The sequence below is a fragment of the Ostrinia nubilalis genome, chromosome 28 (genome assembly GCF_963855985.1).
Source record: "Ostrinia nubilalis chromosome 28, ilOstNubi1.1, whole genome shotgun sequence".
Taxonomy (NCBI): Eukaryota; Metazoa; Arthropoda; class Insecta; order Lepidoptera; family Crambidae; genus Ostrinia; species Ostrinia nubilalis.
Genome location: NC_087115.1, coordinates 4941761 through 4967304, shown reverse-complemented (window position 1 = coordinate 4967304; position 25544 = coordinate 4941761). Strand labels below are relative to the sequence as shown.

General features: G+C 40.2%; 1 protein-coding gene across 5 annotated transcripts in view; it reads right to left on the bottom strand.

Annotated features, from left to right (window-relative positions):
• The window catches only part of LOC135085267 (uncharacterized), a 198835-nt gene that overhangs the window by 166843 nt on the left and 6448 nt on the right, over positions 1-25544 (bottom strand). The window contains exons 5-11 of one of the 5 annotated variants that reach the window (XR_010260055.1): positions 21904-22001; positions 20236-20305; positions 16730-16852; positions 16050-16123; positions 14483-14509; positions 10814-10868; positions 3982-9050 (exon numbers count right to left, since the gene is read on the bottom strand). Coding sequence is in view for 3 of the 5 variants with exons in the window: in XM_063980012.1 (XP_063836082.1) it covers positions 5637-9050; positions 10814-10868; positions 14483-14509; positions 16050-16123; positions 16730-16852; positions 20236-20305; positions 21904-22001 (3861 nt within the window). In the remaining 2 variants the exon portion in view is untranslated. Of the gene's footprint in view, positions 1-3871; positions 9051-10813; positions 10869-14482; positions 14510-16049; positions 16124-16729; positions 16853-20235; positions 20306-21411; positions 21597-21903; positions 22002-25544 lie in introns of those variants that run through there. The other 4 variants (XR_010260056.1, XM_063980012.1, XM_063980014.1 and 1 more) reach the window with 4 other exon arrangements.

The window sequence follows — 25544 nt, the reverse complement described above, 5'->3', positions numbered from 1 at the left end:
TACTTTGTTATTTCGTGTAGTAAAAAAGAATTTCATCAATAATTAAATGTAATAATTACGTTCACGAAATGACGGATTATTGATGTACGCTCTACGAATAATGAATTGAAAGGTACTTACCATTTAGATTTATTTTATTTGACGATAAATACTCTGACAGCCCGTTTTGTTATTGTTTTCTTCCTCTACTAACGTTAGACACCGAATGGCTGCGTAAACTTAAAATATTTTTTGATCGATTATCGATACGTTCACTGAAATGACTTGTGCGGTATCGGACAAACTATATTAGACATTTTTATAGTTAAAAATAAATAATCTTTTAGTATCCTCCCTAAAACTAAATTTTGTATAAAAAATAGGGAGTATTAAGTAATGACATGTGTAAATTACCTTAAATTTTTATGTAAAATTTTGGACTTGTTGCTGAAGATTGTACATTAGGACGCGTTCCCGAAATGATTATCCATGCATGTATATTGATTTTATTTAAAATTTGCTTTATTAATTAGTTATGTTGTTTGATGTACACACAAAACAAGTTAGTTGAAGTAATTTATTATTATTATTTTCTCAAATAAGTCAAGATTTAAGACATTAAATTGCTAGCAAAGCCAATTCTGCACCTTGGTGATTTTGAGCCTATTATAAAGCCTTCTAACTTACCTAGCTAAGTTATGGCACACGGCGCGGTGCCGCTCCGCCCAGTCGAGCCGCTGGCAGCGCGACGAGCAGTACGGCGTGAGTCCGCAGCGCGAGCAGTACGAGTCTAGTCTTACGTCGCGTTACTGTCTCGTCTCGCTTGCGTCACGCCTACTAGTTCCTGGCTCAGTTCTCACCTGGCGAGGTTATGGCACACGGCGCGGTGCCGCTCCGCCCAGTCGAGCCGCTGGCAGCGCGACGAGCAGTACGGCGTGAGTCCGCAGCGCGAGCAGTACGAGTCCGCGGCGACTGTCTTAAGTCTCCGTATCAAGTACGAGTAGCCTCCTAAGATATTATTACTCACGTCACCTTGAAATCGTATTACCATCTCTCTTCCGCGTCACAGTCTCCTCTCGATTGCGTCGCTGTCTCGCCTCGATTGCGTCGCTGTCTCGCCTCGATTGCGTCGCCGTCTTGTCGCGACTCCCTGTTCTTCCCTAATTTATACTCACCTAGCTAGGTTATGGCACACGGCGCGGTGCCGCTCCGCCCAGTCGAGCCGCTGGCAGCGCGACGAGCAGTACGGCGCGAGTCCGCAGCGCGAGCAGTACGAGTCTAGTCTTACGTCGCGTTACTGTCTCGTCTCTCTCGCGTCATCCTATTATTAAGCCTTCTAACTTACCTAGCTAGGTTATGACACACGGCGCGGTGCCGCTCCGCCCAGTCGAGCCGCTGGCACCGCGACGAGCAGTACGGCGTGAGTCCGCAGCGCGAGCAGTACGAGTCTAGTCTTACGTCGAGTTACTGTCTCGTCTCACTCGCGTCGCATCGCGCCATCCTATTATTAAGCCTGTACCACCTTCTTCTAACTTACCTAGCCAGATTATGGGGCAGGCGTGAGCCCGCAGCGGGAGCAGTACGAATCGGCAGCTACTATGTCTGACGTCGCTTTGTAGCAGCGTCGCTCTGTTACTAAGTCTCTTAGGTACAGTTACACCGTCTATCTCTCTACCAGCGTACCTGACGGGGTTGCGGCACACTTTCGTCTCATCCGCGTCGCTATCTCGCCTCGATTGCGTCGCCGTCTTGTCGCGACTCCCTGTTCTTTCCTACTTTATACTCACCTAGCTAAGTTATGGCACACGGCGCGGTGCCGCTCCGCCCAGTCGAGCCGCTGGCAGCGCGACGAGCAGTACGGCGTGAGTCCGCAGCGCGAGCAGTACGAGTCGGCGGCGACTATGTCTGACGTCGCTTTGTAGTCGCGTCGCACTGTTTCTAAGCCTGATACACATAGTTACATACGTCTAGCTTCCTTCCACCTTACTTGACAGGGTTGTGGCACACTTTTGTCTCATTTGCGTCGCTGTCTCGCCTCGATTGAGTCGCTACCTCGCCACGATTGCGTCGCCATCTCGTCTCTTCCACGTCGCCACCTCGACTGCGCTGAGGTAAAGCCTCGTCCCCTTCTTGTTTACTGACCTGGCTAAGTTATGGCACACGGCGCGGTGCCGCTCCGCCCAGTCCAGCCGCTGGCACCGCGACGAGCAGTACGGCGTGAGGCCGCAGCGCGCGCAGTACGAATCAGCAGCGACTATGTCTGACGTCACTTTGTAGTCGCGTCGCACTGTTCCTAAGCCTGATATACATAGTTACATACGTGTAGCTTCTTCCCAGCTTACTTGAAGGGGTTGTGGCACACTTTCAGCTCATTTGCGTCGCTATCTCGCCTCGATTGAGTCGCTATCTCGCCTCGATTGCGTCGCTGTCTCATCTCTTCCACGTCGCCACCTCGACTGCGCTGAGGTAAAGCCTCGTCCCCTTCTTGTTTTCTTACCTAGCTAAGTTATGGCACACGGCGCGGTGCCGCTCCGCCCAGTCAAGCCGCTGGCAGCGCGACGAGCAGTACGGCGTGAGGCCGCAGCGAGCGCAGTACGAGTCCGCGGCGGCTATGTCTTAAGTCTCCGTGACGAGTAGGCGCGTAGCCTCCTAAAGTTTTACTCACGTCACGTTGAAATCGCATTACCATCTCTCTTCCGCGTCACAGTCTCCTATTGATTGTGTCGCTGTCTCGCCTCGATTGCGTCGCTGTCTCGCCTCGATTGCGTCGCTGTCTCGCCTCGATTGCGTCGCTGTCTCGCCTCGATTGCGTCGCCGTCTCGCCTCGATTGCGTCGCCGTCTTGTCGCGACTCCCTGTTCTTCCCTAATTTATACTCAACTCACCTAGCTAGGTTATGGCACACGGCGCGGTGCCGCTCCGCCCAGTCGAGCCGCTGGCACCGCGACGAGCAGTACGGCGTGAGTCCGCAGCGCGAGCAGTACGAATCGGCGGCGACTATGTCTGACGTCACTTTGTTGTAGTCGCGTCGCACTGTTCCTTAGCCTGATACACATAGTTACACACGTCTAGCTTCTTCCCAGCTTACTTGAAGGGGTTGTGGCACACTTTCATCTCATCTACGTCGCTGTCTCGCCTCAATTACGTAGTCTTGTGACTCCTATCTATTGTCAAACCTTTTTTTTTCTTACCTGGCGAGGTTATGGCACACGGCGCGGTGCCGCTCCGCCCAGTCGAGCCGCTGGCAGCGCGACGAGCAGTACGGCGTGAGTCCGCAGCGCGAGCAGTACGAGTCCGCGGCGGAGCCACACGCGACACACGCGCGCGACGCAACGCGCTGTAGCGCGGGAATTGTTAGCTGTGCAATCGTGTTTGGGGATACAGGTTCGTTTATTTTTTATTTTCGTGTATAGGTTAGTTATTTATTAATTTAAAAATATCACTATTATGTGTAAGTAGGGAGCGCGTAAACTGAGCGCAAACGTCACAATGCAGAGAAAAGGAGTCAAGTAATTGTAGAGAATCCACTACAGTATGGCATCCACTAGCTTTTTGCTCATCTCTAGATGTTTTAACTGTAATTCTGTCTGACTTATAAACATACATTAAGGTTAGTAATAAAAACTTACAGCTCATTTTAAGCGCACCCATAAATATATTTTGTCCTAAAACTATGTTCGATATTTCCATCTCTACACATAATACAAGATTTGTCCTAAGATTTGTCCTAGTGGTGAGTTCACTATTTGAATATATCAATCTGTACTTTGTAGAAGGTAAATATTCTGAATATTATTTTGCACTTGTCACTGTACTGGTGATTAAAAGCTGTATTGGTGATTACCTCTAAAATACTTCTCAGGAATTAAAAAATGAAACAGCAAATTCTTATCACAATTTATTTATTTAAAACATAAACTAAATGCACAGTTGAACAAACCAACATTGTACAGTCAACGTCCAATAGTTCGAGACAAAGTGGCCAAAAAGTTGACAATACAACCTTATTCCAATGTAACAAAGACGTGTTGCGAACTTATTGCCTACTTTGGGAGTCACGAACTATTAGACGCTGACTGTACCTGCGTTATTATAACAAAAACAAATTAAACACTAGCAAATGCACGTTTTACGACATAAAAATACTTACCCTAAAATTATTGTAAAGTTAAGTCTAAAAAGTAATTATTATAATAATAATAATAGTCGTATCCAGGAATGTCATGGTCACAAAAATTGGAGAAATTGGAACTTCAAACCATTATCAAGTAATAATTCCAAGACTATAGGTCTCTATAGGTCTATAGTCTGATCTGTGAGCACGTAGAATTTTGTCCAATGACCCCAAGCTACCCATCCTTATCGCTCGCGCGTAATTATGTTGCTATCGGGCTCGCACTCTCACTGCGGGTGCCAGTCGCACAGTCGCGACAGCAATATAATTACGCGCGAGCGATAAGGATGGGTAGCTAGGGGTCATTGGACAAAATTCTACGTGCTAACAGACCGGGTTTTAGCCTGAGGTATGGGAGCGGCACGGGAGGGGTGACACTGACATAATATGACGTGACACAGCTTATTATTATTCTGTGTAATGCTTCATTGGTGCGTATTTGAAGCACACTGGTTTTGCCAATATCGAGTGTACAAAGAGACACGGTGGACAGTGGAATTTGAAGTTTGCCCGGTGATAATTTAAATAGTGAATAGGCAGGGCAGATATGTACCATCCTAGACTGCATCCCACTTAACATCAGGTGCGATTGTGGTCAAAAACACCTGCCTCGTTATGCATAAAAAAAATTCATTCTTCATTGAGTTTTTTAACACTGACACAGCTTAAAAAAGGAAATCTGAAGTCTCGCTGACGTTTGACGTTACAAAAACAACCTTCCATACCTCAGACACTGAGTTAAATCTACAGTTGAAAACCAATCCCGTATTCAGGACGAAAATAAAAAGGTTTTTTAGAGAATTTGTGTCTTAGAATTATTAGTAAATGATGTCATTACCAAATTACAGTACATAAAATATGTCAATGTTTTAAAATGAGTCTTGACTCAATCAAATGATGTTATTTTATAACATCTAGTCAACACAAAAGCATTTTCATTATATTCCAGTCTATGTGCGTTACATGCTACAAGTAGAAACATAAGTAACTAATCAAATATTTAATGATTATTTCAGAATATTTTATTCTTTCTAATCTATGTACTAACAATTTTAAAATCGATCCCTAGCTTATACATCGAAACTATATTAGAACAGATATTTAATTTTTCTATAATCAGCTATTCAATCAATGATAAAGTACACAATAATTGATTAAAAAATACAACCACCTGATTTAAAATGTACCACAATTTTTAGATCTAAACTATCCTATGTCCTATATAGATCGTTTCATTCGCGAAGACGCGCCCCACCATTCTTCCACGAAAGTTTGAGTGTTATCGGTACACGCTAATTATCCTTTAGTGCACAAGCACACCACAATAATGACGCTCGGATTGTTCGGATCAAACTGCCCTCACCCCGCGCTTCCCTCGGCCAACAATAAATTGGTGGGGCGCGTCTTCGTGGATGAAACGATCTATCTCAAGGCACAAGCTAACCTACTAACTTCAACTTACGACGTACAATCATATAGGGTGTCTAAAAGAAGAATTTAAGTTTCTCCCCGCCAATATTGGGGTTGAAACTCTTGCCCTGTATTACTGACGCGCTCTGCCTGTCTATGACCAGGGTGAATCGACCGTTGCCAGGGTAAGACGAATCGGTATATACCTTCCATAGTTCTGTGTTGAGACCGGGGTTTTTGTCTTCTAGTAGATCGAAGACCATGTTTAAGTCTTCCTTGTTATCAGGTAGTAGACGAGAGGGTATTTTTATTACAACGTTCTTCCGACCCAGCGACCCGGTCGGTGAGGGCATATCGCTGTATGCTGTATTAGGGTCTGTTACTGTCTCCCGACCAGAATAGGTTTCTTTTGTAGGTGTCTCGACAATTTGGGAAGACTCATCGATTTCGTACTTGCATACTTTTATGTCGGCTTCGTTTTGAGAAATCACATCCCATTGGTCGATTTTCAAGTCCGGGTATTTTCTTTTCAGATCAGATTTCAATTCCTCGATGGTCATTTCTTTTTCTTTCTTCTTCCCTTTGGCTTTTACGTTGCTGTTGCTCATTTTCTTCAAATGCATCTTGGTTAGTTCTTCAAGACTCGCTTTGGGTCTCAGTAGAGACTGTAAATGACCGAGTTTGAACTGTACAGCGTTCCCGTCGATGAATTTATTGAAATCGGTCTTCGTTATAACCTGAGCGGAGAGTTTGTCTATCTGTAGTACTACATCCAGTTTGGTCTTTGTACGTACAGTGCTGATTTTCCTCCAGTACTTCGTTCGAAGTCTCGGATTCTGTTTCTGTAGTTGTTCTATCACAACATCTGTGTCTTTATCCGTCTTCACTACCATGCTTATGATTCCCACAGCGCCGCGGAATTCTGTAGACTTCAAATTAATGTGTAGCCTTTCGTTAACCTCAGGAATGGAATTTTCCATCCATTCTCTAGAATTCATGTTCTGGCAGATGATGAAAATCACTCCGTCGAAAAGGTACATATCGTGGAATGTTGGTACGGAGTTGGGAAGCTCGAAAACTCCTTTCTCGTAAGCATCACAGACGATATTCTCGAACGTTCTCTTGATGGAATGGAACAGAACTTCGTCCACGCGCATTTCTGGGTAGTTACTGGGACCAACGTACAGTTTTAAGTCGTCGGCGATCAGATCTGAATAGTGATTGGTCCTGATTCGAGTGAGAGGAGTATTCGTGATCTCTGGGTCGATAGGTGCATACATCATCTTCAGTACTTTATCCCTCAATTGTTTTCCTTCATCATTATCATCAACATTCTCATCTTTATAGGAATCTTCGAAACTTACGTCTCTCTTTTGCCGATCGATAATTCTGAAGCTCAACTTTTCTCCTTCGTAAGTAGGATCAAAATCTGGACTTTTAATCACATCTAGCGATTCGGGGTCGACACCAAACTGTCTTTTTTGCTTCCCAGCTACGTCCGAATAGTATTTCCAACAGTCTGGCTTCAAACCGGGATATTTCGCTTGCAGTTTCAACAAAATTTCCACAGATTCAACATGAGCGTGCTCTTTAGGTAAACGCAGGACTACCCTAGTGTACCTAACTAGATTCTTAATATCCCTAAAAGTTAGCTTTAAGCCGGTGGAGTTGATGAATTTTGGCAGCACTTCAGTCAAGTAATCTTTAGTTTCTAAGCTATCACAAATGTATATCACAGCTCCATTTGACAAGTAAATGTCTTGGAATTTTGGAATGATGAGATTCGCAAATCTTTGCATCTTCATGTCCTTGTGCAAGTATTCTTTGAATAAATGCTTCAAGCGTCTTATATGGGTTCCTTCAAGTTTATTTTGGGGATACCCTTCTAACGTTATGGCAACTTTGAGTTCGTTTTCGACGTGCAAGTAATTCGTTCGTCTATGGTAGGCTATGCCTCTATTACTATCGATATTTAGGTTACTACTTCTACTAATAAGGTTGTCGTTGCTCTCAATTATAGATTCAGTCTTGTCCGACACAGCGACAGCTGACGTAGCCGTTATATTGTTATTGTCATCTTCTGTGATTTCCTCAATCTTCTCTCTCTCATCCTGATCACTATTGTAGTTGTTCGCTTCATCCGACCAAACTATAACTTCATCTTTGTCGCTTATGTACTTAACGTCTTTTAATTTCTTCAATATTTCATTCCGAACGTTGTTTTCGAATTCGTCTTTCACGCCGCGATCTATATTTTCGTCTTCAATGGGGACGGTTTCTACGTCTGAGTCGTTTTCGTATACTTCTTCTACGTGTTGGATGACGATTTCTTCTGCCTTTTCAACTGCATCAGACTTTTGGGTTACTTCCGCTCTGCTGCTATGGTTGTTCCTTGGCGTAGCCTCTTCAGAGCGCAATTCTTCCAAAAGTTTAACCCTGGACGCGACACTGCATATATCTTCAAGATCAGACAGCAAGCACTCGTAGTATATTTCAGTGTAACCAGTGAGTTCGAATTCAGTTTGATTGTAATCGATCACATTTTTGAAGGTGGGCCCTCGAATGATTTCGCCTGAGACTCGATCGATGAGGAACGAAGTACATTCGACGCTATCGACGTTCTTCTGAGAGTAGATTTTCCACTGATCGGTTTTTAGAGTCGGGTTGAAGTATTGTAGGAGTTTGAAAGCGTCTTGAGCGGTCGCTGGCCAACAGGACTGAGGTATTTTCAGCACAGCCAAACAAAGCCTTTTCACCTTAGCTTTGAGTAGGATCAAATTGGTGCACATCCTCTCTTGCAGTCCTGGGGATATCCTCACCATCCAATCTCTAGTGTCCAAGTCCTTGCATATGCAAACTATCGCGCCTCGATTCAGGTAATAGTCTAAAAACACGGGCACCTTCTTCAAAAGATTAGCTTTCAGCTGCATATCTATGACGTCAGTCAGGCAGCGCTGGAAAAGCTGCATTTGTCGTAACCGCATCTTCGATTTGGGGTATCCGGCTAACGCTATAACTACCTTCAAAGAGTCTCCTACGATATCCATATAGTCACAGTTTCGAAGTTGGATGAGTCGATTCGTTTCGTCAGCTTCGTCTTCGCTATCGCTGTAGAAATCGCTGTACTTAAGATCACAAGTGATCTCACTCTTGCCCCTCTTATGAGCTACATCTAACTTCTTACTGGTGACGTCAGATCTTTTACTAACCGTGTCAGTTTTACTCAACTCGGACTTGACATCTGTCGTTTTGCTAGCTACTGATTTCCTACTCAGATCGGTTGTTTTATCAAATCTACTGGAATAGTCGGACTTTTTGCTTATTTCAGTGTATTTGCTGGCTACGGACTTAGCTTGGTTTAGCCTGTCCTTTCGGCTGTCTTCCGAGCAAAGGACGCAAGTGGATGGGGTGGAGCTTCCTTCGGAGCTGGCCTGATCCCAGGATCTCTTGAGCTTGGTTTTGCAGGAGCACACGGTTTCCCGCTCGTTCTGCGAAGAAGGATCTCGGGTCATCGGCTGATGATGATGGAGCCACTTCAGTAGTGAATGGTGATGCCTACGTCCGTTTTGAGCCAGAAGCGAGCATGCGAGCACCAGTCCGAGCGAAATTTAGAATTTTCTTTTTTTTTTTACTCCCGTTAGCTCCTCGTACTAAGCTAAATATGCTTGTGTCACGAGTGAGCTCACCACAATAGTCGAGCGGCGGCGGGGACCGAACCCGCATTCCCCGGATCACGAGTCGGCCAGTCCGACCCCTTCACCGTTCGGCTATCGTGGCTTCAAAGAGTTGGTAGACTTTTTTTCACTTACACACGCGGTCAAAATATTCGCGGCGAACATATGATACTTGTAAGGAAATCGCAAATATATATTTTTTAAGTTAGTTTCAGAGAGTAAGCAAAGCAAAAAGGGCCCTATAATGATGTTAATTTGGAACTATAATTGAGTCAAGTATCCTATGAGTGTTATGAATTTTGGGGCATAATTTGTTTCGATCATTCTAGAACATTTTTTTCGTTTACCGTTGTATTCAGAATATTTACCTCCGTACATTAAAGTCATGCAGATGACGTATATGCTCTTGAATATTATTATATTCAAGAGCATATACGTTATTATTTCTATGGCAAAATGTGGACCGACGACCTCATAAAGGTAGCAGGAAGGCGCTGGATGCAGGCCGCTACCAATCGTACGATGTGGAAATCATGGAAATCATTGGGGGAGACCTATGTTCAGCAGTGTGGCTGTATTGATGATGATGATGATAGCAAAATGCCTTTTACAATTATTTAAGCTTTTTGGGTCTCAAAAAATCCTAAAGTAAATCGTCTGCAAGCCTTTTATCAATATGTTTAAACTGTGTGGGATTTCTCTAATGCTGTGTTTTCGGATATGTTCATCTCTGTCACTCATAGAGGGATATTGGCATGAGGGAAAGAGACAAATAGAGCCGACAACTAAGCCGAGAAGAATTCATACACCTGTCTTGCCATCAAAAAGAAGAAATTTAATGCATGATGATAGGAATAGAAGACGTAAAATATGTATATTGTATATTTAGGGCTGATTTTTCAATCATCAAATAAGTTAACTGAAGTATAAAATTGGGCTATTGACAGTTTCTGTATGGGAAATATGTCAAAAAGACAATTTTGTTCTTTAAATAAGTTATTTTACTTAGGGCTGATTTTTCAACCATCAGATATCTTTTAACTGAAGAATAAACTTGTCATTTTGACACATTTCCCACACTGAAACTGTCAATATGCCAAACTTATTCTTCAGATAAAAGTTAGCCGGCTATTGAAAAATCTGCCCTTAGTTAAATCAGCCCTTAATGGAAATAGAAGTTAACTGAAGAGAGAAAATTCAAAATTGGGCAATCCACGCCACCAGTATACTTAAACGGTCAAAACGCAACCTTATGATAATAAAATAGGGTTCAAATTATGATGGCAATAGTAAAGAGTTGAGGCACAATATAGTAACAGAAGACAATCAATAGTACTTCATTGCATATGCACACAGACGCATCTCAAATTGGCGGCATTCGCGCTCGCACTGGTTTAAAGTGGTTTAGACACATCGCGGCACTGGTTTAGACTGGTTTACAATTATTAGGGATATCGTGTCCGTGAGTTTTGTCTATGTGTGCGTTGCCCAAGCGCACTTTGTATGCAGATTGTCTTCTGCTCCTTACTTTGTGGTTGAGGGTAGTTTTGGAAGAATAAAACAAACTGTATACTTACAGAATCACCGGCACCCGCCGCGAAGCTACCTTCGACGTCACGCGACTCCAAATTCCTGGAATAAATAGCTGTGTTAAAGAACATCCATTTTCAAAATCATTTATTAATCCACCAAAGCTTAGCGGTGTAGCTGTAATGTATTTTGAAGAGGTGTTATGCGATTTAATTCCGATCACAAGGGACAGACAAGATCTTTTCAAAAATGCAAAAAAGCTATGAGTCACTGGTATGGGGTTGTCAGGGGTCATGTTTGGCTTTGTTTGGACTTGTCCGGCTTTTTATGTGGCTGCCGCGCCAGTCCAAAGTCAAACAACAGAATTATGTTCATCCGAAGATGATAGTACTCATTCATGAGTATGACACTCACGCCCGTATTCACAAACATTACTATGAGGTCTCACAGTGCGCGTGGACGCACAGGGTCACACACGAACCAATCACAGAGCTCTATTAACGCTGTGCGTTAGATTTGGTGCTTCACTTAATCAAGTATCGTTTGTGAATACGGGTGTCATTGTTTTTAGACCTGGCAACTACTGGTAGATAATTATTTGTGACAAGATTTTAACCAGTATGTGAAAAGTAGTTTAGGCGTCCTGCTGCCTGTAGTGATACCTTGTACATATAAACGAAATTGTCGTCCATTATTTTGCAAAAACTGTTTCAAAAATATTTGGTTTTGTTTGGGTTGTATTGTAAATAAATTGCTAAGATTATAACTTTCTAAAAACATTTGTACAAATATGTGCACACACTTCTTGAAACCATGTCTCACCGGCAAAAGGAATCTTCACAGCTGGCAGTAGAAATAAGAATACTTAGCACACAACTTTAGGATGCACTAGCGGCCGCCCGCGACTTCGTACGCGTGGATCCTGTTTTACCCCCTTTTCCCGAATTTTCTTTGCTATAAACCTCACGGAGCCCGAGACCTTTCCAACGAATGCAAAACCGTGGAAATCGGTTCGTGCGTTCTGGAGTTATAGCGTCAGGGAGGAAAACCCGACTTATTTTTATATAGTAGATTACATTCTAAGATAAGCATCGCTAGTAAGCATCCTTGGACGCACGCTTAGAAGTGATAACGAAAATATTAAGCTTTGTGAAAATTTCCACTTACATTGTATAAACTTAAATCGCATTCAGTCATGCATCTAATTACATATCAGAATAATTTATTTGAAGCAAAACAAGAATTTTGCTAAACTTTATCTACACTCGCGAGCAAAAGTATGGAATCACTTACATGAAGTTGTTTCCACGCGATCTTGTATACTAACGAATTTGTTAGTAACAAAAAAAGTAGCACCATTTTAAAGATTAAACTTTTAACTTTAAATTGATACCAAATTCATTTAAATCACACCAGTATTTAAAAAGATATCCCGGCGTCCCGGCTGATGTGAAGAAGTAAGAAAAAAGACATGTACCAACTGTTTGATACGTCGCGAGTTGCGGCCTATTTACCCCCTATAAAAGCACGTGTTTTCGGATTTTTGCGTTCACACGTTGATCCATACACATCTCGGCTTCTTTTGACACTTTACCTGGGATTCTACACCTACAGAAGCAGCACAAATCGTTGCACTGTTGCAAGAAGGGCTCAGCCAGCGGGCTGTCGCACGTCAGCTCCACATAAGCCAGTCCTGGGTTTCGAAAGTTTTAAGACGCTTTTGGGAGACTGGTGGCTTTATCCCGAGACCAAGTTCTGAACAGCGCCGGTGCACATCGCAGAGCGATGACCGTTTTTTCATGTCAATCTCTCTATGAAATCGTCATTTGACTGGTATCGACGTCCAGCAAGAGCTCAGAAATGTTCGTAGGATAGCTGTTAGCGAGTGGACAGTTCGTCTAAGATATGAGCAATAAAATTTGACTCCAAAAAGGCCTACCACAGGCTGAAAACTGACGGCAGGTCACCGACAAGCACGCTTTCAATTAGCTCGCACTCGGAAGGCGAGTAATGGAGGCGAGTTTTGTTTTCCGATGAATGCAGACTGTTTTTGCAATGCAGCAGTCGAAGAGGTCGGGTCTATAGACGGCCTGGGCAGCGATTTGTGCAGTGCTGGTTCGCTAAAACATTGGCTTATGGGGGTGACTTGCTCGACTTCCCATCGAGATGTGTAGGAGCAAATTGAAAGCGTGCTTATCGGTGACCTGCCGTCAGTTCCAAGCCTGTGGCAGGCCTATTTGGAGTCAAATTCTATTGTTTATATCTTAGACGAACTGTCCACTTGCTAACAGCTATCCTACGAACATTTCTGAGCTATTGCTGGACGTCGATACCAGTCAAATGACGATTTCGTAGAGAAGTTGACATGAAAAAACGGTTTGCCTCTGCGATGTGCACCGGCAATGTTCAGAACTTGGTCTCGGGATAAAGCCACCAGTCTCCCGAAAGCGTCTTAAAACTTTCGAAACCCAGGACTGGCTTATGTGGAGCTGATGTGCGACAGCCCGCTGGCTGAGCCCTTCTTGCAATAGTGCAACGATTTGTGCTACTTCTGAAGGTGTAGAATCCCAGGTAAAGTGTCAAAAGAAGCGGAGATGTGTATGGATCAACGTGTGAAAGCAAAAATCCGAAAACACTTGCTTTTATGGGGGGTAAATAGGCCGCAACTCGCGACGTATCAAACAGTTGATACATGTCTTTTTCCTTACTTCTTCACATTAGGCGGGATATCTTTTTAAATACTGGTGTGATTTAAATGAATTTGGTATCAATTTAAAGTTAAAAGTTTAATCTTTAAAATGGTGCTACTTTTTTTGTTACTAACAAATTGGTTAGTACACAAGATCGCGTGGAAACAACTTCATGTAAGTGATTCCATACTTTTGCTCGCAAGTGTATTTTATTTTTCATTGCCAACCCCGTTTTGCCGTTACCGATTCTGTTTTTTTTTCGCTCTTTGCTTGCCTTGGTATAAAAGATTTAAAAAGTAGGTGGAAAAGAGACGTATTACAGACAGTTAATTAAAGAAAACTATTTATAACTTATAACTATAAGTGCATTAAGTATGCATGTATGCATTAATAATAAGGCACAGCTACAGAGAACATTAACATTAACATAACTTAACATTATCCAGCGTCAAGTCTGATCTTGGATTACAGCTGGGCACAACAATGTCAATTTGATTAGGTATGAGAAAGAAAGCAAGCAGTTTATTGCTTAGTTGCTTATTTTATTGCTTAGTCAGTGATAGATAATGCTGTATGACTGCTGAAAGTTGTGCTATCGATAGTTGACCTCAAAACCTGGTGTTATTGGCAAAATTATAGTATTTTTTATGCAGAACAAGGCAGGTATTTGACTGCAATCGCACCAGATGTTAAGTAAGATGCAGTCTAGGATGGTACAAATCTGCCCTGTAAGTGCCTATTCACTCTCACCTTGAAAAGGCCCGGATTATAACGTTCGGGAGACAGCAGCAGGCAGCGAATTCCAGTTCCTAGCTGTTCGCATTATAAAAGAGTTATCGAAACGCCGACTGAGAGTTGGTTGATTAAAAAACATTGTTGATTTGCGGCAACTATCGATAGACGTATCATAGCAACACTAGCCGTGATGGGGAAATGAAGTCGATTCATAACAAGCAAAAGAATGTCGCAGGAACACAGCACAACACCAATTTATTTTAACGGTGCTTTTTGAACAAACAAACTTACCAAGTGACGTGTTTTTCGGATCGCAAGCTAATAAAAGAAATAAAGTAATGAATCATGGTGATATCTACAATAATGTAAAGTAAGTAAATAACTATGACAATAATAAACTAACTGGAAAATATGTACTTAGTTCTAGAGCAGGGGCTCCCTAACTTATTTGAGACGCTCCCCTTTCGACCATAAAAATAATACGCCGTATCGAACAGTCTGGAATGCACTACACACTGGTAAGGCTGTCTCCGGAAACATTGAATATTAGGATAGATCCAGTTTATTCTAATTATTGGTACCGTTTGATAGAGCTCAAAAAGCACTTTCAGGATCAGTAACTAGTTTTTTGATATCTTGTATAAATAAGAAATAATTGAGTGTGATCACTTATCGTTTCCACCCTGTATGCAGGTCAGTGCTGGAATTTATTCTCTCAGCGGTCGCAGGTTTTTTAATACTTACTTACACAGATGGTCCGCGCCCCACTTTAAAGGGGAGGCCCTGGGGGGCGAGCCCACCACTTTGGGAACCCCTGTTCTAGTGTCTCCACAGACTAAAAACTCGTCGGCCGAAAGTTTAATAGGGTATTTACCAATCAATTGACGTACTTTTTAAAACTATCAAAACGAGACTAGAGTTTGTATGGCAATAGGCTAGTTTCCTAAAAAAATTTTTTTAGTCCGTCATGTTTAATATCAAAAAATATTGGACACATATATTTTTATTTGTCAATCTAACAAATAATTACATAGTTATGGTGCGTTGAAGTTCCGCACGACGTCACAACGTGCGGCACTTTTATGCAAGCATTGACGTCACGGGCCTCTTCTTATGAACTTTGGCGCGCTTTATCTCTTAAAATTTTCATTAGTTTGAAAAAGTGAAAAATACGTGTAGAGTATTTTTTGATAAGTTAACTGACGGACTAATTAAAACTCTTGCTTTTTGACCCAGGAAACATCCCTATACTAGCCAGTGACGTCACACTACTTTTTTCAATTGGTTGCAACCAAAAATCTTAATTTACAGGTAATTTCAAATAAATTAGTTTTTAAGACCAGATGAAGTGCCCTTTTAAAAAAGTTGTGCTTTAGAATTATTGGGGAGTAGTGTCAAATACCCAATTGGACTGTCAATCAGTCAGTATGAAAGTAAGCACATTACACTGGTTTGGTATCGGCCGACTCCTCATACAAATTCGAAACCGACCAACTATCGGCCGATAAAAATCTGTAGTCTGCGACTCTATGGTACAGTCTACACACACTACACTATAGAGATGAAAGGACTCAAGTCTTTTAAGTTAGGACTAGACTGGTTTTTCAAGACTCGACTGAGTCGTTTAAAAATATCGAGTCTTTTTAAATTGACTCAGTCTAAAAATAAAATTCAAGTCATAGTCTTAAAAGGCTCAGGACTCAAGACTTGATTGAATTGTGAATCGTCATAAGTCGTCGAAATGAGTAGAGTTTCTGTTAAAAGACTTAAAAGATGAGTTTTTTCATCACTACTACACTACGTTTATGTTAATAAATCGAATTGTACATGTTGAATGTTATAAATATTAATAACTCACCTATCGTTAACATTGCGGACCACGATTCTGCCGTCTGGAAGTATGCACCGGTTGGACGCGATGGATTGAGTTACCTGAAACAAAATATCATCATCATCATCAGGTATAATAACAATGTTAACAGCATTGTTGTGTTCCGGCAGTTACGAGATAAGATAGCCAGTTCCTCTGTGGTTGAGGATTTCAGGTGAAGCTTGCTTCAACCTTAGGCCTGATCATCACTTACAATCAGGTGAGATATAGGCCAAGAGCTTCCTCGTTGTGGATAAAATAAAAAAAATCAAATCAAATTAATTACGCTCGTATTCACAAACAATGCTTGCTTAAGTGAAGCAGCAAAACGAACGCACAGCGTTGAATAGAGCTCTGTGATTGGTTCGTGTGTGATTAGTAACTAGTGACTGAGTTTCTTGCGGTGCTTCTTCTCAGCACTGGCCCATTTATTGTCCCGAAGCAGTGGTAGGGTTAAACTGGGATGTGTAAAAGTGCTTTTTAAAAGCCTATTTGCAAAAATCAATGAGTATTTTTTAACAATATTATACGTCAACGCAGGAGAAAACGAGAGATACTGATACTGAATATTTACCCGCACGTGACATTGGCGGAACAGTGTACCCTACTGACCTCAGTGGCGAAAAAGCACAAGTCCATCGCCATCAACAAAAAAGAAGAACACTTACACCCACATTCTTCTTCCGAGCAGCTTCCAGCTGCAACAGCTGCTGCTGCAGCATCATCGACTGCTCCTGCACTTTCAGCCGCTGGAGCTCCAGCTGGATGCCCTTCATCTTGGTCTCCGGGTCCTGGGGACAGATGTGAGGATAAGAATTATTCTGTAGGCTCTATGTAGGGTACAATGACAGTGTTTACATAAACACTCACTGCAACATCTTATCTAGAAGTGATTTGTAACAAAAATGAATTTTATTTTGAACTAGCTTTTGCCCGCGGCTACACCCGCGTGAAATTTAGTTTGTCACAGATCGTCATAAATTATAGCCTATAGATATGTTATTCTGGATTATAAACAACAATACTGTAAAGTTTCATCAAAATCCATTCAGTAGTATTTGCGTGAAAGAGTAACAAACATCCAGAGATCCATACAAACTTTCGCATTTATAATATTAGTAAGAAGTAAGATCATCATCATCATTTCAGTCATAGGATGTCCCCTGCCCCGGCGAGGCTGTGGTGGGGTGTGACATACCCCACGCTTGACTTCAACGATCGTTTTGTTTTAAATTTTTGCTGTAACGGTTTGTCTCGCCGCATAGCTGGAGCTAAAGAGCTGCGGGAGGGGATAGTGGCGTGATCGCAGTGTTGCGCTAACCGGCGCTTGAGATATACGTGCGCAAACTCCTGTTGGGTACGTAATACCCCGCCACATAGTTGGTGTGTGGTTATTTCGGTAAAATTGAAAATTGTTTTTTTTAGTTTATTAGCTTATTATTTGTTATTTGTTTTAGTTTTTGAACGAAAATGAGTTTCGAAAGAGATCAAAGGCATCTTGAGTCCATGATAGAGGAGGTTTTTCAAGAATGTTCGGACGAGTCAAGCTCCGAACCCGAATCTGATCATTGCAGCGAACATAGCCTAGGATCTGAGACAGAACAGGAGATTAGCGATCGAGAACAAGAGGTCAGTGAACTTGCACTAGATTTTAATGATTCTGACGAAGATATCCCGCTGTCAGTTTTGAGAAATCGACGTTGTTCTTCTGTTCAAGTTCCTTATTATGAGTCCAAAGATGGTCAGAAATGGCTCAAAAAACCACCGCGGACTAATTTACGTACTCGCAGTGAGAACATAATTTTCGAACGGCCTGGCGTAAAAGGAATTGCAAAGTTAGCTAAAACGGAAGTTGAATGTTGGAATATTTTTTTTACTGAACAAATGAAAACTTCTGTTTTGACATACACAAATAAAGAAATTATTAACCGGCAAACAAAGTGTAATGATCCAAAAAAATTGTACTATATGAAAGAGACAACAGCTTTGGAATTCGACGCTTTTGTTGGTTTGCTATATATTGCTGGACTCAATAAATCTAGTCGCCAGAGCCTCAGAGATTTGTGGAGAACGGATGGTACAGGTGTTGATATTTTCCGCACAACCATGTCCCTACAACGATTTTACTTCCTGCAAAACTGTGTACGTTTTGACGACAAATCGACAAGGGACGAGCGCAAGAAAACTGATAACTTAACTCATATCAGAATGCTTTTTGACCAATTTGTTGATTGCTGCCAGCAAGCTTATATTCCTCATGAATATATGACCATTGACGAAATGTTGTTAGCCTTTAGAGGGAAGTGCGGATTTCGCGTATACATTCCAAGCAAACCTGCTAAGTATGGAATAAAAATCCAAGCTCTTGTAGATGCTAAATCTTTCTACACGTTCAATTTAGAAGTTTATGCAGGGAAACAACCCAGTGGACCTTATGCAGTTAGCAACAAACCGTTCGATCTTGTGGAAAGACTTGTTCAGCCCATATCACAGTCCAACCGCAACCTGACATTCGACAACTGGTTTACTAGTCACGAATTAATGCTACATCTACTGGCTAACCATAGGCTTACATCTACAGGAACAGTTCGAAAAAACAAAAAATGCATTCCGTCCGCTTTATTGAAAACTGGAAAAGAACCAGGAAGCTCATTGTTCTGTTTCCAGAAGGACATTACATTAGTGTCCTACGCCCCGAAAAAGTATAAAGTGGTTTTAGCTATGTCCACTTTACACCATGATGATAGAATTGATGAGACCACGGGAGATAAAAAGAAGCCCGAAATTATAACATTTTATAATGGTACAAAAGCAGGAGTAGATGTTGTCGATGAACTCTGCGCCACTTACGATGTTTCGCGTAACAGCAAGCGGTGGCCTATGACCATCTTTTATGGGATACTAAACATAGCTGCTTCGAACGCAAATATTATTTTTAGGGAAAACAAAAATGTAAACATAAAGCGAACAGAGTTTATCCGTAATCTAGGGTTAGCTCTGGTGTATGAACATTTACGATTACGGAAAGACCAAAAAAACATTCCAGTCTATATTCGGAAGAGGATCTGTTCGCAAATTAATGAAGAACCAAGTCGTTCACTCCAAAATGCTACTGGGCGATATATGAGATGTGCTGATTGTCCAAGGAAAAAAGATAGAAAGACAAAGCACTCTTGCTCAACATGTGGGAAGGCCATATGTATAGAGCATGCAACATTTTCCTGCAAAAATTGTTGTGATGATGACCCTAGTTCCTAAGCTGTTCCAAAGTATTATGATAGTTTTTTATTTCTAATTCAAAGACTGATGTTTTTTACTTAATTTAGTAGTTTTTGTTTAAAGTAAAATTTTGTTTTTGTTTATTTTAGAGGTTTGTGAAGATAATGCCTATTTTTGTTTTAAAAAAAACTCAGTTTCTTTTATTTTCCTAAATGATAATAAAAAAATATTAAAATATTAAAGTTTTTTAATTAAAAGCTGTTTATTGTTTATATTAATATCACAAAACATAAGATTAGAACTTAATTTATCGATATTATGATCTTTATGGCCAATTTGATAAGTGGGTATGTGACACCCCACCACATACTCATTGTTACATTTTGCCACCACAGCCTCGCCGGGTTAATATAGGTCTCCCCCAATGACTATTTTGAATTATTATCATTTTGAATACTTTGATGAATTAATTAATAACTGTTTCACAAAATCTGAACAAAAACTGTAGGTAATAACTAAAACTAAATATTCTGTAGACATTGATTGATATAATATTACTGAAATTTTATAAAAAGAAGTATGTATAGGGAAAGAATGATCAAAGTCACTCAAATGATAATGATTTCTTTATATGATTTAAATTAATTTTAATTTGTATGAGCAGTAATTTTAAGACAAATTATTATTGTTGTGTCATTTCTTCAAGTACTTATGAATCTTCTAAGTTAAAAAACCGTTTATCTTCCAATTTATAAAAAAAAAGTGACTGATCACATTCTTTCCCCCGGGACTAGGGATATTATCTATCATCTATGAGTGACAGTAATCAGTTACCATCAGGTGATCCGTCTGCTCGTTAGCCTGGGACAGGCCCATAAAAGAAAGAAACTCGACTTCAATAAAAGGAGGAGGGTCTCAATTCAGTCGGTATGTTTTTTTATCCAAAAGAACTTACCAAATCATCGTCAAGCGTAGGCATTGCAGTCTCGTCCATATCTTCACCGTTGATCATATCGTCATGTCTCCTATAAAAAGCAACAACAATAAATATAAATTATCATACAGTTTACTGAATAAATAAGGATAACGGGGTGTCCGATTGACGTTACAACCTGGGTGTCACTCAGACGTAGAAAGTCAAAATCAAATTGCAATTAGTGAAGGCGAGTGAGCTTTACATGTGGTGGCTGGCTAATGTTTGTTTTTCAAAAGTTTTGTAGACATTACACTATTGTTATGTGCATATACACGTACACACACAAGTAAAGCTCACTCTGCTTCATGAGTTGCAAGAAATATAGTATGTATGGACCATTTTCAGGGCACTAATACACATCCCAAATATAGCTTGCCCTTGCCCTGACTTTAGAGACAAAATTTTATTAGACTGGTTCTGAGAAGTGGTGGCAGAAATTCGCTCAATTTTGAAAATAATAACTTTACACACTGCCAAGATCATTTTAGTTTTATTCTAATTTGCTATCATCATTGTATTATAGTAGACTTTGTACTGCTTTTTGACCGTAAAATTATTATTATATTTCCTCAGGAATTAATAATCTAATAATAATGGAGTATTGTGCCGTGTCATGAAACTACACTGAAACCCAATACGTGTGACCCCAACGACCTGTTTGCTTCTTCAATAAAAACAAATCGAGAAATTATAATAGACAACATGGGAAATAATAATACCTTATTATTTAAGAAACAAAGAATTTATCTTCAGTTTATACACATCACGGCTAGAAGAATTAATGATAACACTCAAACACAAACTTGGAAGAATCGAGAAAAGTACCTACCCTCACTCACAACAACAAAAAAAATTGTTACGATAATAAGAACGCTAAAGTATGTCTGCAGCGGGTTTTTATACACAAAACACGAGAAAGAACGTATTATTTGCTAACGAAATAAGTTTTAAACAAAAACCTTTTAAAAAAACATTACCGGCTTCCTCGTATTTCAAACGTTATCGTAAAGTAGGTAACCTACCTACCGGCCGGCACAAAGAAACTGAATTTGGACTGAAACTCTTTGTTTATATCGAACGAAAAGATAAGAGAAGAGAACCGACACACACGCAAAACGACTTCTAAAGTTAATTTTAAACAAAGTTTCAACTTACTTGCGGTCTTTCAGTGAAGACAAATACTTGCTCATTATGAGCGCGTCACCGCCATCCGATTGCATGATGGCGTAATTACAATAAAATACTATCGAAAACTAAATATTCGAAACTGATTTTACAGAAAAATTATAATTTTTTCAGTCAAAAAACTTTTGGATTAGCAAAAAGTTTGAAGAACACAAAAAAGCGACCATGTTAGTTCTCCCACTACAATGTGCAAACTTGCAGAAAATACGACGCAGCCAATGAGAGCGACCTATTGAAACAACAACGCTGTAATTGGCCGGTTTGGGCTGCAGCGCAGCCACGACAAAAGCGTGCTGTGATTGGTCGATTGATTTCTTTTTTTTTTTAACTATGGGATTGTGCGATGTTAAACAACCTGTGTTATTGTAATTTTGCCTATTGTATTATTATTTTTGAAACACTTAAAATAACATAAAAATTAGGTAAATCAGCGTAATTTGTTAATTAATTTGTTATAAATACCTGAAACTCCTTTCTCTGCTGCTGGCGCTCGCGTTATCGTCCCGGTTGTTTCGCCTCGGTCCGTTTCCGAAGTTGTCTCTTGAGTTGGAGTTTTTGTTCTACGCAAGATTGAAATTGTTTTTTAATGCGGGGTGTGCCACGAAAACATTTTTAGGGGTTCTATGCAAGTTTAAAAATGTTAAAATCGAATATAACATGGAACTCCAGGGAGTTAATTAAGAGTTCAAATCCTATCTGTCTGACTAGCTTATCGCAGTTATTTTTTGAAACTTTAACGAATACTTCTACTCGTAAGAGCTACTTGGAGGGTCATTTCATGAATATCGGAAAAAACATTTTATAGCCCGACCAGGAACATAAAAACCCTCGCCATGTTGCGGAAAACTAATGGTACTAATTTCTTTTAATGGCAACAGTAACTGAAAACTTCATTGACATGTCACCTTGCATGTCAGTCTATTGCTATCAAAGTGTAAACAAACTTTATTTTAAATGTGCGCAATTGATTTTGTGAATTAAATTGCTAAAATCTTTTTATAGTCATGAAAGAAAAGTGGTTCGCAATGTGTTAAAGTATTTGTCGAAGAGAAATACTAAGGGTTCGGACAATATTTTCATTGAATAATGTTTCCGACAAAGGTTGTCAAATTGATTGACATGTTTATCGTATAGTACAGTCCACTATGAAAATTAGCTGTGGTTTGTTTGATAGATGAACTACACTGAAATGTCCCACCGACGACATTGACAGAAGGGCGCCACCATCTTCGTGCAACTATATGGTTTCCACCGTGGCAAAAGTCGGAACTAGCGATCCGCTATTGACGGTGGCCCCCCTGTCAGTGTCAAATAAAGGACAGTTCAGTGTAGTTCATCTATACCTATTTTAAAGTTTTTTGTCACTTTCTAAGTGTTGAATTTTATGGAATTGGGAAAGAAGTACCGAGTTTGAAGCGTTCATGACCAGACATTGCAGTTGAATATTCAAGTTCTGAATTTGATTATTGATGAATAATAAAATAAATCCTACTAGCACGATTGATGGTTTCATTTAATTTATTTAAACCAGGTTACCTATAATAATATTTTTTCGTTAATTTATGAAAATAACAAATTAGCCCGTAATCCTGAATCCTGATACATAAAGTTAGCCTATTAATTTAACACAGGTACGACTGTACTCAGTGTTGCACTATCAAATGCAATTGACGCGCCTCTATGCCAGGGTTTTTATGTTCCTGGTCAGGCTATAGTTTCTTTTATCTGTGGCTGTTTAAAAAAAGCGGGAAAACATGCTCTGCTGGTACTGCTTTGTTCTTGATGATGATGAAAGCATGATGTTCTTATGTAGAATATTCACAGAAAAGATAAAAATCTACTGCACAATAAGGCGATTATCACACTGCACCGCTCCGCGCGGTACGCGGGACGACAGATTTAATCATTGTAAATGCAAGTACCTCAGTTTGTTTAAAAAACACGCCCGGCAAAACACAATGACAACGCGTTTGCGCGCGGGATTTGTTATAATCTTAATGTAATCACGCGGAACGCGGTGCAGTGTGATAATCGCCTAACTTATATCTTCTAGAAAAAGTATTATTCGTTACAAATTATATTTTGTGGTCGTCTGCAACTCTTTTTGGGTCATTCCACAAAAATATGTCAACTCTTAGTCCGCGCCACATTTCACATGAAATATTTGTTAATATTTTATTCCAAAATTGTTAAATAACAGCTCGCAATGTGCTTTATTCATCACCCATTTATATTTTTTGAAACTATTTTTAAAACATCTTAAATTACTTTTGAATGACCCAAAACGTCATTCCCTAGGCATGTCCGTACTCCAAAAGTTTGTGTTTTGGGACCCACATTTATAAAAACATCAACTTTATCCTTTGTTTTAATTAACTAATAATCTATTTAAATGTATATTACACCAAATTCTATTAATGTTTTGCGGTTTCAATAAACAACAATTTGATTTTCTTTAGTTGAAAAAGAGTCTACAGCTTTTAGCGTCATTCCCTCGCCACGCACTGATTTTATAATTTTGCGCTATTTGTATTAATATGTATTTAGAGTGAATGACATTTAGTTGAGTTTAAAGTACGATACGAAGTTATCCTCAGACCATACTGGCTTTGCGGTAGCCGTTTTTTGAATTAGTGCAAACGTGCCAGTTGTTGCGGAAACATGTGTTAATCCAGTCACTTCGTCAGTCCCTAGTTGAGTAGCTTTATTGATTACAATAGGAAATTGTATATAATTTAATAGTATTTACGTGTGGTTTTTTTGGCTATTTTCGGCACATCGTATTAAGCATCTTATAATATAAAGTTAATCTGCATTTATGTTAAGTTTTACTCCAAATTGTCAGTCCCTAGAGCGTCAGGCCCTAGCTTTAAACGGCACTTGGGACTAAATTACTAGTTAGGGAATGATGTTTTTTATATAGTGATAATAACAAAACAACTACATTATGCATATTAACTTATCTATAAATGTTAAGGTTATATTATGTTTTATACTTTATTAGAAGTCATATAGGAGTAATGTAGTATGAAAAAATTGAAAATTATAATTTCTCCTAAAATAAAGCATAAAGTGACTGGCCCTTTTAGACATAACATAATTAATTAATAAACTATAATTTACACTAATAAAGTATTCAAAAGCATCTTAAAAAAGTTACGGACAAAATGACGTCGAAAATATACAGATTTTTATGGAATGACCCTTTTATCTGTGATTTAGTTTCGCTAATCGCTCGCTGAATGAAGCGATCGCAAATAAATAAATATGTCACAAACGTTACTTTGTCTACGGTCTACGGGCAATAAAAAAGATTTCTACGTAAGAAGTAGGTAGGTGCTACTAGACAGGCCATCTTGAACTGAGATGTTGCTATCAAAACTCCTTTTCGACGATTGCAAGCCACCGAGATGAGCTGACGAGGGCGTTATCCTACTAATATTATAAATGCGAAAGTTTGGATGTCTGGATGTTTGTTAGGCTCTTTCAACGGATTTTGATGAAACTTTACAGTATTATTGTTTATAACCCAGAATAACATATAACATATAGGCCATAATTTATGACGACTGTGACAAACGAAATTTCACACGGGTGAAGCCGCGGGCAAAAGCTAGTCAACTGTAAAGTAAAGTAACTTTTATTTATTTATTTATTCTTATAATCTGACATTCTGGCCAGCTCGTCTAGTAGGTATACCTACATAACAGAGAGAGGAGATTTAGCAGTGCACTTACCTGCAGTATACTTTGAACGAGCCCGTCAGCTGCGTTATGGAGCAAAAATAAATGGGTCATAACGCCAGACAGTGGTCAGAGTGACAGACTGACTGACATCTCTGACGTTACAAGGAGGGAATGAGAGCTATCGTTTTTATACTTAATAGTTGGCACCTCTGGCGATTGACAGGACCTTACTCTACAGTGGCGCCATCTTGATGAGTGCAAATGCGATAGTCCTCGTACAACTTTAGCACTCACCAGTTGGTGCCACTGTCTTCGCTACTAGCAAGTGACAGGACCTTACTCTACAGTGGCGCAAACTGGTGAGCGCTAAAACGATAGCCCTCATTGAAAAGGTATAAGTACATGACGTCAGAACCG